General features: G+C 40.4%; 1 protein-coding gene across 3 annotated transcripts in view; it reads left to right on the forward strand.

Moving 5' to 3' along the window:
- LOC5567150 (serine proteinase stubble) overlaps positions 1-13,804 on the forward strand; it is a 544,997-nt gene that overhangs the window by 527,000 nt on the left and 4,193 nt on the right. For all 3 annotated transcript variants that reach the window (XM_021853116.1, XM_021853117.1, XM_001651529.2), the window contains one exon: positions 7,061-7,210. In XM_021853116.1, the coding sequence (XP_021708808.1) occupies positions 7,061-7,210 (150 nt within the window). The remainder of the gene's footprint in view (positions 1-7,060; positions 7,211-13,804) is intronic.

Consider the following 13,804-nt stretch of genomic DNA (forward strand, 5'->3'; position numbering starts at 1 on the left):
TAATATCCACATATTAATCAAGCTTTAAGTTCAGCGTCTTTTGAAAAAAACTCCTTTCAGTTCAGATCTTCATATCTACAAGCGAAACAAGTGATCCGTCGAAGGTTTATGACCAACATTTATATACAAATAGGCTTGTTAATGAGCCGTTAAAATTTAAGTTAAACTATCATTCTAGGACATAGAAAAACTTCTTCAGATCTAAAAGCAAAATTAGTGATATTTCGGTAGGTTAGAAACAAGGTTAGCCCCTCTACCAACAGCTTCATTTTTACCACAAAAAATTCAAGTCACGAAAATTGATTATTAATCCTTTGGGTTTGAAGATGTTTAGGTGTTCCTTTGGCAACTGATTTTTCCCACATACAATTTCTTGGCCACAATTGTGTAATTAGTCAATTAATAAAAAAGATAAAACGTGGGCTATATAAGGCCTGGTAATAAGGAGTAGCTCCGAAAAAAAATCATACAAATCGGTTGAGTTACCTCCTAGATATCTCAAAATTCCAATATGACGTTTTTTTAAGTTCTGAAAAATTGAATACGGCCAGAGTTGTATCACAAACATAAATCCTCATTTCTCAAAAAACGGTTGAACAGGGCATTACAATTAACTCTCCATAACTTGATGTTGAAGGGAACATCGATTTAGGGAGGTATAGAATTATAGAACACAAAACCAGTGCAATTGCGATCCAAGGGACCATCGAGGTAGTAATGAAAACCAACTTTTACTGTGGTTCTCTAACTCGATATCGAGATACTAAAAATCGAGTAGAGAAGAGTTGACTGTATTTCGGAAAACGAATAACCGGACATCAGAAAATATCTGTAGGCTGAAATATTTACGTGGGTTACGGCTACGGTTTGCCGTAGAGTTGAGCGACCATTCTTCGCCGCCACACACCGTTCTCATGTACGCCGCCGAAGATCGTCCTTAGCACTCGGCGTTCGAAAACCCCAAGAGCAGGCAGGTCCTCCTCGAGCATTGTCCACGTCTCATGCTCGTAGAGGACTACCGGTCTTATGAGCGTTTTGTACATCTTGCTTTTGATGCGGGGCTGAATCTTTCTTGGCCGCAGTTTCTTCTGCAGCCCATAGTAGGCACGACTTCCACTGATGATGTGCCTTCGTATTCCCCGACTAACGTTGTTGTCAGCCGTCTACAAGGGTCCGAGGTAGACGAACTCGTCCACCATTTCGAAGGTATCCCCGTCTATCGTGATACTGCTTCCTAGGCGGACCCAGTTGCGCTCAGTTCCGCCTACCAGCATGTACTTTGTTTTCAACGCATTCACCACCAGTCCGACTCTTGTTGCTTCGCGTTTCAGGCGGGTGAACAAATCTGCAACCGTTTCAAATTTTCTCCCAATAATATCCATACCGTCCACGCAGCAAACAAATTGTTCGGATCTCGTGAAAATCATGCCTCGACTGTTAAGACCGACTCTCCGCATGACACCTTCAAGCGCAATATTGAACAACAGGCACAAAAGTCCATCGCCTTGTCGTAGTCACCGCCGACACTCGAACGAACTGGAGTGTTCGCCCGAGATCTCCTCGCAGTTTTGCACACCTTCCATCGTTGCTCTAATCAATCTTGTGAGATTCCTGAGAAAGCCGTTCTCGTCCATGATTTTCAATAGCTCTTCTAGGTCAATCCTGTCGTATGCCGCCTTGAAATTGCTGAGCAGATGGTGCGAAGGAACCTGGCACTCACGGCATTTCTGGAGGGGTTTGCTGTTTCCGCTTCAGTCTGTATCGTTCCACGTTTTGCCATGTACCATGCTGCAGCATTGCAGCCCACGCTGTATTTTTTGCCTTCAAAACCTCCTGGCACTCCTCGTCGATATAATCGTTTCTTGATCTCCGTTCCACATATCCGACAATGCTTTCGGTAGCGTAGTTAATGGCTGCTTTGACTATCCTGTAGCAGTCCTCGAAAGGGGCCCTATCAAGCTCGCCCTCATCCGGAAACGCTGCCTCAAGATGCTGCGAGTACGCATTGGCGACATCCGGTTGTTTCAGTCGTGTAAGATTGTACCGTGACGGGCGTCGGTACCGTACATCGTCGATAATGGATAGTTTTGGGCGCAGTTTCATCATCACCAGGTAGTAGTCGGAGTCAATGTTAGCGCCACGATTGCTTCTGACGTCGGTTAAGCCGGAGAAGTGCCGTTCACCGATCTAAACGTGGTCGATTTGCGATTCTGTCTGCTGAGGTGATCTCCAGGTGTACCGATACGGGAGGCTGTGCTGGAAGTAGATGCTGCGAATGGCCATATTCTTGGAGGCGGCAAAATCTATCAGTCGTAGGCCGTTCTCGTTCGTTAGCCGGTGGGCGCTGAACTTTCCAATCGTCGGTCTGAACTCCAGCTCCAGAACTTAACAGCTTTTGTAGATGTTATGAGTACCTCTAAACGTTCGCACCATTGCTCCTGTCCAGCACACCTCCTGCAGCGCTATGATGCCGAAACCGCGGATCTTCAGTACATCGGTGAGTATGCAAGTACTTCCGATGAAGCTGAGAGATTTGCAGTTTCGCGAACCAAGTTTCCAATCACTAGTCCATTTCCATTGCTGTGGTCTTTGCCTATTGTTCTGGTACGTATTCTCTAGTTGACGTTCCTGTGCTGATGGGGTATTACGGTTGGCTTGCAAGGCCTGACATAAACCCCCTACATTTCCGGAGGACCATTCCTTCTAAATGTTCGAAGGACCATAGAGCGCAGTTTAGCTTAGAGTCGTTCTCTGGCACTTGGACGATGATCAGCCGCCCCTGACATGGGGAACAGACGCTGTTGTGAGCCGCTCCTAACATGGAGTACAGATGCTCCAGTTTTGCAGAAGCAAACCCCCTCTTCCCTTTCAGCATACGACCAAATTTCCCACTGGGGTTGGTTATCCGATCTTCCTTAAGGTTACTCGTACCTCGGCCAGTACCACGAGGAGGTAGGGCTAGGAGTTGCTGAGCAAGAGGCTAAGGATCACACAAAGGGAACGCCATGCCCAGCCATTTACTGTGCCAACACGGGGGGATGATGTCTGCAAAGTATGACGAGAGGCGGTGGGGCTTGAATAACCGTGCAGCTCTCCAATAACTGGTCGCTAACAAAACACAGATCGAGGTTCTGATTGTGTCCATTTTCAATCCCAATCACTTGTTTGAATCCAGCAGTGCTGTATGCATCATGCAGATCACGAGACTTCTGACTAATCAAAGATCTTGAGGCAATCGGGTAGTAGAAACCAAGAGAATGACGGTGCCAAGAGATTGAGCCCATGTTAAAGTAGACCAGTATAATACAATTGTCCATAGCTCCAAGTTGAGAAACTATCCAGCTAAACAACTCTCACTCACTCACGGCCACTTAGTTTTCAGCGAAGAATGTATTGATCCCGCGCTGTGAGGTGTTCGTTCGAGCGTGCTTTTTACAGGGTCGGGGGTCCGCGGACCCTCTGTAGAGACACGTGGTTGTAGACGGACTAGAAGCGACAATCGGTTTAGAATATGAAAAGCCCACAAAATCATCGTACTTGCTGGAAATAGAGGTTCAGAAGACCCCGTCTCCCAGTTCAGACGTAGGCTGCTGTTATTGGACGACTGCTGGTCGCTGGCAGTGGGAGCTCGACTGCTTTGAGTAGAATAGGGGCTTCCTAGTGGCTAGCGGCAAGTGTGCGTCCCGGTGTCTAGTTTGCGGAATTCGAATCAGTTAGAGCGTCAGTGACGATTAAACCACAAGCTGAACTAGTTGAAGATGAACAGCTGGAAGTGACAGACGTTTTCGGAGGAAGTATTTTCATATTGTTTGAATACTTGCCTACAGTGGTGTTTTGCAAGACCCCTTCTCCAAACTCGTACACAGGACCGAGATGGCTAGAGGTCGCTGGCAGAAGAGGCTCGACCGTAACTAGCGGATAAGGAGCTTCCATTAGGCTTGCAGGCGCTTTGGGTTAAGAGTTAGGCGAGCTCGTGGTTCATCCTTCAACGCCACATACCGTTGTCCTGCTCGACGCCAAAGATGATCACACGGCGTTCGATAGCTCTAAAGGCATGCAGGTTCTCCTTGGGATGAATCTTTTCCGACCGTTGTTTCTTCTGGAGCCCATAGAAAGCAAATTTTTCACAGAAGAAAGACCTCCGTAATTCACGGTTAACGTTCTTATCAGCCGTCAGCAAGAATTCAAAGTAGGGAACACACTTATCGAGCACGAAACGAAAAAGCATTCTCATTTCGTGCAAAAACAGTAGATTTCGCATCATTGATACGAAAATTTAGAACCCTGGTACTTTGTCTTTCCGCATCCATCACGAGGTCGACATCAGTTGCCTTGAGTTTCAGGTTAAAACGAATTTCACCCCAGCTGTTTAACTCGGGTCTATGAGAAAACCGTTCTAGGGCAAAGAGCAATGAAAGTCGATCACCATAATTTTTACTAAATCATTTATTTATTAGGCACGTGTACCATTAGGCCATTAAGCATTATGAAGTCGAATTCGTCTGATATATTAACAAATTCATGTTTTTTTTTCTCAATTGTCTATGTTAGTATCGGGGAACCGTAAAAACTCGCGGTTTGGTCGATGTAACAATTATTTCATAAAGGAAATTGTTCCGTTGGCACTCAGCAGCTTTCAGTTGTGTTTGCTTTGCTGCTGGTCGAACGCTGAGAGGACAATGACAAACTGTAACAATACAAAAAGACGGGTTTCGAGGGGACACAAGGTGGACAAGTGGACCGACAAGAAGGGGGACTCAAACAATGATATTAGCTTCGTACAAGAGCTTCATGTACAAAAGATCAAATTTACACAACACATCTTCCTTTTCTGGTACCCCTTGGGCCCTGCGGGATGTACAAAAAACAGATCTGGCAATACCGTATTCAGGGCATTTCCAAACTACGTGGTTGATATCTTGGTAACCTGCACCACAGCTGCAGTGATTGCTACCTGTGAGCCTTATTCGATAAGTCGATCACCTTGTCGTAGTCTCCGGTGGAACTCAAACGAACTGGAAATAGTGCCTGACATCTTCGATATTCTTCTTAGTTTTGTGAGCACCTCGAAAAAAACTGTTCTCATCCATAATTTTGCATAGCTCTACGCGGTCAATTCTATATGTAGTTTTCCGCTTTGAATTTGATGAAAGTGTAACGCGTTGGAAACGGGTATTCACGACCCTTTTGAAAGACTTACAGAACTGTAAAGATCTGATGGTTTTACCGCTTCGTTGAATGCTTTTTCGATTTAACGTACAATCAGTGTTTGAGAACAGCTCCGTTGGTAGCTCAACTAGCTAAATTTAACAATTCTGTGAAATGAGTACATAAAAACTCCATCAAGCCTCACTTCATTTGAAGTAGACTTTAAGCTCGTTTGAAAGCGCCATCCGTATCCCGTTAGTCGTTATCCTGTCAGGAGCAAAACGGATGAAACAATATGTCACCAATCAAACCCCCGGGCCTCAATTGTCAGTGACGAGGATAGCGTTCTGCGCCCGAGCGAATCGAAATAAGAGCTCAGCCCGCCCGATTGGGTGGAAAATTGAATTCCAGCAGCAGGCAGCACAATTTCGTCGCGCCGTCTGACTTTGCTTTCCATTTCCAGTAAATTCCATGGGAAGTGCGCTACACCACGCGGTCCCACAGTGGCCTAATATTCTTTCATGGATATTTTTCTGTGATTTCCACTTAGAATCCCTCACCTGAGTCGAATTCTGATGTACGATTACTAAGTAGTTGACAGTGACACTAATTCATTGAGAAATTCAAAAGAGAATTGCTTTATATATCAGATTTTGTCAGTGATCAACGTATTGACTAATATTTGTACTTTTGGCCACCATTAGTAAGAAATGTGGCCACTGTGAGACCGACTGAAAAAAGGATTAGTGGAGCAAATTTACGACCTTGTTGTCCTCCGTCAAGGGTGCTGTTCTATGCCATTCAGTGACCCGGAACAAAAGGGTATTTGTCGGCACCTTCTGGGGTCGCGCTTCTCCAGGGGATGGATGGCTTCAGCTGAAATCTCATTATCACTAATGCAGCGCGGAAAAAGTTTGGCCTCGGGAGAGCAGCTTCTCGGATGTTTTATTCTTGTTCTAGGCCTGGTGTCTTTCCGGTTGTAGAGCTTCGTGGATTGCTTTACTAAATGAGTAATATCTCTCACAAAATGCTACCTCATTCGCTGATAATTAATGAGAGTTTGCTAAACATTTTCAGGGTGGGATGATCTGCACGTGAGAAGTGATTTGCGTGATTGAACCTCAAGTTTTTGTTCAACACAGTAAAGGAAATCATCATTTACTTCTGAAAACAACATTCATATACGTTATTGGGCGATCATAAAAAAACAGAATATTCGTTCAAAACTAACAAAATTGAATTTAAATTCTCATGCCATGACATTAGAACAATACGGATAGCAAATGCAACATAATGTTAAATTTTCATAAAAACTTCTTCGGTTTTGACCAAAAACTGGTTTTGAAAGTTTGTAAAACAACGTTGGATATTTTTCAACTAGTTTATGATTTTAATGACAAAACATATTTTGAAACAGTTTATAGCAAAATTTCAACTTTAATAAAAAAATGTTATATTTTAGTGAGTTTATGACACTGAAGTATGCATTATACTTTAACTCAATTTTCACTCCACATTGTCACAAACATCTTCCGTTCTCCATTCATATGGTGGAGCTCGATTTGATTAGATTCTCATCGTTTATTGCTTACTAACCAATCGCCACCAGTTCAGCAACACAGCATCGTAAACTAGATTCACCATCATCACCACATTGTGTCCATGTGCTGCCAATCCAAAAAAACGCAAAAACCGAAAGAATATAGAAAACGCTTTTCCACTTGAAAAGCGTTTATGGCTATTTGTTATTCATGGAATTTATACCGCTCCATCCTGATCCAGATGTTTTCCTTCAATGGGTGCTGCCTCCCCGCATCCGCTCTGACACGATGTTCATGTTTTCATTGTTCGCCTTCGACCGGTCAATTTCATTATCGGGTGTTTCCTTTTGCTCTGATTGCTTCTCTTCCAGGTGTCGGTGCCGATTGTCAGCAACGACCGCTGCAAGTCGATGTTCCTGCGAGCGGGAAGGCACGAGTTCATTCCGGATATTTTCCTCTGTGCCGGACACGAAACCGGCGGTCAAGATTCCTGCCAAGGGGACTCCGGTGGACCACTGCAGGTAGGTGTTGATTGGGCGGTTTTTTGGGCTGGTGTAGAATATGTATTAGAATGCTTTAAGTGTTTCAAAATGATTGTGACGAAAATTATTCGACGAGTGGTTGCTCCAGTGGTTCTTAATCAGCTGGTTGTGGTTAACTAGTTCTGTACTACAGCATTAGATATGTTATTAGAATATAACATAATTTTATGTTCTTAATTTCGAGTTCATCTTTAATAAAGACCTAGGGGTTTTTCGACCCATTTCAAAATTCTAAGCAATATAACTTTTGATTGAAATAACCTAGCAATTTGAAATTCTCTGACAATTTTTTTGTTGTGGGAAATTTTTTTTGTAGCAAGTTTTGTATGACCCCTAGGAAAGTTTCCCTAAAAAAGTAATTGTGATCTAGGGTCGTTTTCGTCCCGAAAATTTAAACAGCTTGCAAAAATCAGTGTGTCGAACGAATTTAGTTATGTTGGGCTTAAATAAAAGGCACACATGTCAGTTTCAGAAACTCTCTCGGAGATCCGGATTTGGTCACTGTGGCCACCGGGAACCTGCTACATCTGAAAAAAGTCCCTTTAGGGACCCTTACTTTGACAACCTGTAGTTTCGTAACTAAACAAGTAATCTGAACCGTCCTCATATTGTTTAATTGGTATTCACGTGGACTGTGTATAGAGATTCTCAAATCATCTACTCATTTGTACCGTAAGCCGGGGTAACATTGATCTGTTGAAGAGCTAGTCCGCTAAGACCATGCAGATCCTAGCGAGGCTAGCCCGTCCACATCCGACATGATCATTTTTTTGAATGTTTCTTAAAAAAATCTTTCAAGTATTATATTTTTAAAACAAGTACTGACTGCTCGTGTCTGTATACTGTATTTTGTTTTCTGAAAGTTGAAAGCACATTTGAAAAAATGTTTTAAGTGATTTTTTTATTTAGCTGATATGGGGTAACATTGATCACCCATGAAAACAACGTTCGATAATATTGAGAATATCATTACTTACTAAAATCCTGGTTCCTGAAGCCGAATATGAAGACCAAACTCTTACAAGTCATTTACTTTTTAAGTTACCGTCGGACGGGGCTACTTTTGATTCCAGGGGCTACTTTGGACACTCACCTTTTGTATTTATTAGCAGCGTAAATATTAATCTGAGCAATTTTGTGTCTTCAGCACTTTTATTAACCAATATGTGCTCTACCACTAGGCATGATTTTTTCTTGGAACAACATCAACAATAACAGAATAAACAAGAAAACACTTCAAAAAAGCCTGAATAAATATTCATAAGGTATAAAACATTGGATATACAAACATTGTTTGAATTTTACCCATGTCGTGGAAACTTATTGGGAGCATCACAATACTATCAAATCGTCCTGTTTCATGAAAATCTTGTGATTTGTTTTACTTAAAATTGTTGTTTTATTGAAATAATTGATAAAAGGACTTATTTTTGCGACTTTTATTTTATTATAATGTTGTGGTTTGTGTATTTTACAACATAAAAAAATAGAATCAATGTTTGTAAAAGTGAATAGTCATACAACACACATATTTCAATACGTACCAATGTCAAATTCACAACATAATCTCTAAAAAAAACTATTTTTCATCATATTTTACATGAATTTGTAGTACAGAACAGTTGCATCCTTCAAATGCTTAAACTAAACTACTCTTAAGCCAGCTCTAAACTGCTAAGAATCTAAAAGTATATTACAAAAGCAAACTTACTTCTTTACGATCTTGCTAAACTTTACTTCATAGATTGCGTTTTTAATGAAAATTACTTACTGGTATTAAATTAGTTACCGGTATTATTGTGATCTTTCAACATATCGTTCATATAACAGTAAGAATAGAAAAAATGAGTTTTTGTACATAACTCATTTATCATCGCAATTCCTAGTAGATCGTTTATGTCAACTTGAAAATCGAGCATTCGTAACTGATAGTTCCATTTAAGTAAAAGTTAAAAATTTAAGTTTCATACTGCAAACTGAAAATAGTTAATGGTATGTTTCGTTGAAATTTGTTATATATGTATAATTGATTCTAGCTTTGCAATTTTCTACATTAAGTTTATCAATGAAAAACGTTCCATAACATCACAGTGGACGACAATCTATTGAATCAGTTTGAAAGTTATAAGGAAAAATCATTTCATTAGCAAATTGTGAAAATGTCCAAAGTAGCCCCTTTTTTGTCTTGAAGGACACACTGTTTTCGCTATTCAAATATTTTTGTTATTTATTGATGGATTTGCCTCATATTTTGCACATTTGTTACGTACATATACAACTTAAATGTAGGCAAAATTATCAACATCTATCCATAATTCTAAGAGTTACAAATCCTCAAAGTTAGAGAATGTGTAAATAATGTCAAAAGAATCCCCGTTTGTCGGTATTTCAAAATTAAAAACATCTTGAATTGAGAAATACGCCTAAATGTAGGCAATTTCTTGAGGAATTTCTGCATTCTTTATAGTAATATGTGAATAATGCTTCACTGAACAAATTTGTTAAAGTTTTGACAACAAAATCATTTCCAGCGATGTCATTTTTAGTAACAACTGCATTTCTTCTGCTCAAATCTTTTTCAGAAATCATGTGAGACATGATTCTTTAAGCGTGTCATCCATAATCATGAAAATCATTATTTTCAAAAATTGAAAAATTTACGCATGAACACAACCCTATTTTTGCAAAATCCTCAATGTTTATTAGCTTACGAATAGAAGGAAGGGAATCACCATTCCTACTTTGAAAATATTTTATTGATAAATGTTGAATTGAGCTTTTTACGAGGAGGGTCCTAGGGCCGAAGGAGAGTTGGATTTGCGAAAATAAGACGTGTTAATGGTAACTACTCTTATCTTATCTTATCTTTTTATTCCGCAAAATTATAAGGTATTCTATAGCTTAGTTGGTTAAGGCGCCAGTCTAGCGAATCTTTGACAAAAGGTCGAATGACAAAAGGTCGAATGGACAAAAGATTGAAGGGACAAAAGGTCGAATTGACAAAAGGTCGAATTGACAAAAGGTCGAATGACAAAAAAGGTCGAATGGGCAAAAAATTAGGAAGAACAAAAGGCTATACTCTTTAGATAAAAAGCAAGTTATCACTAAACCAAGCACAAGCGCTACAGCTAAAATAGACGTAACGAAAACGCGCATTTTTTCAGGAATACCGTGCTGAGGGAGGTTCAATTTCAGCTGGTCAGCGATCTTTTCGGGGTGAAATTTTGTTAGACTTTTCAGGTCGTAGGGGAAAAGCACTAATTTTCGACCTACAAGAATTCTGTGCCATTTTTCGATTTTTAATACAAAGTAGGCCAAAATCGTATGAATGGGTCGAAAATTAGTGCTAGGTCGAAAATTGGTGCTCTTCCCCTAGTGCATCCAGAGTTACTGTGTACGTGCTGTAGCCTTATGTGCAAGAGCCACATTCCTTTCAGGCTCACCCGTACACTGTACATTTTGAGACCTATGTTGGTGTTCCTCGCTTTTTTCTCAATGCGTCTCATGCGTTGTTCAAAAACAGCACTATAATTGATGTGAAGATAAAACTTTAAAACGAGAATCGAAATTGTAACTTCTGGATCGCGCGTCTTCGACCGTATTATGTAGACCATCTAGACACCTGCATAATAAGGTAAAAACAGTTGTAGAGACTCTTCGTTACTGAGCAGTTGTTTTACAGCTTGGATACCGATGGCGAGCGTAGCACCGAGCAGCGCATGTGCTGAATCTCCCCTAGCGCGCGCTTTTAGAATTTTCGTGAAGCGCAGCACACTACGATTCTGATGCGTTGAAAGGCAGTTTGGTTGGAGACTCATTAGTTCATTTATGTTCTCCTGGTAATTGTGTAACTCTAAGTGCATCGAGGTGCATTACACTCGTCATATGGTTCGAGGCTGGTTCCCTGTAACAATCTTCAAGGCAGCTGGGAGAAGCAGCTCGCCTAGTTTTTTTTTCTGCTGCAAGTGTTGAAGTGCTATATGCAATAGGCTTTTCCCGAAGTTATACCTTCAGGTGGTTCCGAAGAGAAAATGAGTCTGAGCTCTAGAGTAATGTATGTAATATCTGTAAACCTGAAATGAGAGATTGGTGCGACATCACACCCGCATGCCTTGAATTAACTTCTCACGGATCGGGTTACAGATCATCTCCTAATTAAAAGCATGATGCACAAATACTAAAATGATCAAATTGTCAGAAAGCTCTCAGTAAATGCTTGAGTAGCTGAGAAGCAGACCCTACCCTAGTTGGGACCTAATTCCAGAAAAAAGATGATTATTTATCCTTGATGCTAATTTAAATCAATCGAAACCAACAGTCAGATAAAACTCTAAGGCATAGCCCTAGATACAGCAAAACTTCAAAATAAGGAAAATCATTTGCTAGAAATACAATTTAAATGCCCATTAACACTGTATATCATAAAGAACAGCCATTTCAAGGCAGCATTTCAATTGAAAAAAAAAATACATACAAGATGTAAAAGTGAAATCTATGAAGAACAGCCAATGTATAAACGAAGGAATAATCGTCGTCCAAAAAAACAGCCAATGTTTAAAAGAAGGAAAAATCTCTTTTGAAAATATATCAAATAAAAAGCTAAAAATAATTACTCTTTGCTTTGCAGTATCAAAATAATGACAACCAACGTTCAAAAAATGAATCTTTTGTTTAGAATATAATAGCCTTAATACAAATTATTGCTTCAAACGGTAACTCTAAAGAACAGCTATCAGTTAAAAGAAGGAAAAACTTTAGATGAAAAGGGAGAAATTTGTGGTCCAAATGTTAGCAACTACAGTTAACTCTCCCTTACTCAATATTCTGTATCTCGATATCGAGTTAGAGAACCATAGTAAAAGTTGGTTTTCATGGCTACCTCGATGGTTCCTTGGATCGCAGTTGCACTGGTTTTGTGTTCTGTAACTCGATACCTCCCTAATTCGATGGTCCCTTCAATATCGAGTAAGGGAGAGTTGACTGTAATAGCACGATAATCTTTTCAACGGTACAATTTGGAGTCCATTCGATCTTTTTTTCCATTCGACCTTTTGTCCATTCGACCTTTTGTCCATTTGACCTTTTTTTCCATTCGACCTTTTGTCCATTCGACATTTTGTCCATTCGACTTTTTGTCCCTTTGACCTTTTGTCCCATCGACTTTTTGTCCATCCGACCTTTTGTCCTTCGACCTTTTGTAATTCGACCTTCTGTCCTTCGACCTTTTGTCCTACAACCGATCAGTCGTGTTGCGCGTCGCTCGCGCGGTACGATAGTATATCGCGTCTCCAGTTGAAAGCCGGAATCATCGACTCGCGAAAACCGATTTTTCTCTAAATCTATGCGTTGAACCTAACGTCGGGCATAGTGCGGTGGACAGCGGATCTGATGTGCTACACAGCGCACCTTGCCCGACGTAGCTCCGACGGATGGGTTTGGAGAAAATCCGTTTTTCGTGTGTCGAAAATTCCGGTTTTCAACTGTGCGAATAATATAAGAGTCGCGGATCGCGTGATTAGTGCTAGTAGTGTTTGATCCTTTGGTCGCGTTGCTTGCTCTTGCGAGGGCGAACGATGAACACTTGTTCGGCATACAATTCATTTATCGAATAATATCGCGAATCCGGTCAGGCGTGAATATATCAAGGATCGCATCATCAATTAAAGATGACTCCCACTTACCCAATATCCTTTCCATGACAACTATGGAGATGCAGAAGATTCTTCGGTCTCATGCTCATGGTATAAGGCGCCGGTCTAGCGTACAAAGAGTCGTGAGTTCGAGTCTCACTAGAACGCGCATTTTTCGCAAGTTCATGTCTCAATTTGTCAAACAAACACACTGTATCTTCTGATTACAAGTTCCCAAAAGTATGTTTCAGACATATCAGCAAATCTGGTATATGCCAGTAACGGGCAAACATTCATTAATGTACCTATTCAAATGTCTAAAAATTCCTCAGTTAACAAATATTTTGATTTTTCATGTCGAAATTTACTTCTGGTCAAAATTTCAATCAATTTGGAGAAAAATTATATGTGCCTCAAATGAATTATGTGGTTTTGGGCTATTTTCCAGCTTTGGAAATTCATAACTACTGAACGGAACACGAAAACTTATCGGAAATACCTCTACATGATATTTTATTCATTTCTACGAACTTTTCTCCAACACAATTTTATGATTGGAGCAAGTTTTAACATTGTTTGGTTGAGGTTTGTACTTCAAAATTCTTGGAAATCACTATTTTTGGGGAGTGTCCTCTCCCGTTTCAAGGTACTCAATCCCGTTTCAAGGTACGAAAATATAGGTAGGTATCTTACGAAAATAAATTGTACAAAAAATAGATAATTAGGAAGCACATTCGTAAATCCGCTGTGGGTGAGCCGAGAACACCACCATGAGCTGCAAAGAATGTAAAAAATGAACACGTTAGCACTGCTTTTTCTCAGTCGAAGATACCGATTGTTTTCAAATCGTTCTAAATAGTCAGTGAAATGCGATCAAAACAATCATCACTCGGAAAGATAAAGCAATGCTAATTTGTTCAATTTATTCAGTCGTCGGCACATG

This window comes from Aedes aegypti, chromosome 3 (genome assembly GCF_002204515.2).
Source record: "Aedes aegypti strain LVP_AGWG chromosome 3, AaegL5.0 Primary Assembly, whole genome shotgun sequence".
Taxonomy (NCBI): domain Eukaryota; kingdom Metazoa; phylum Arthropoda; class Insecta; order Diptera; family Culicidae; genus Aedes; species Aedes aegypti.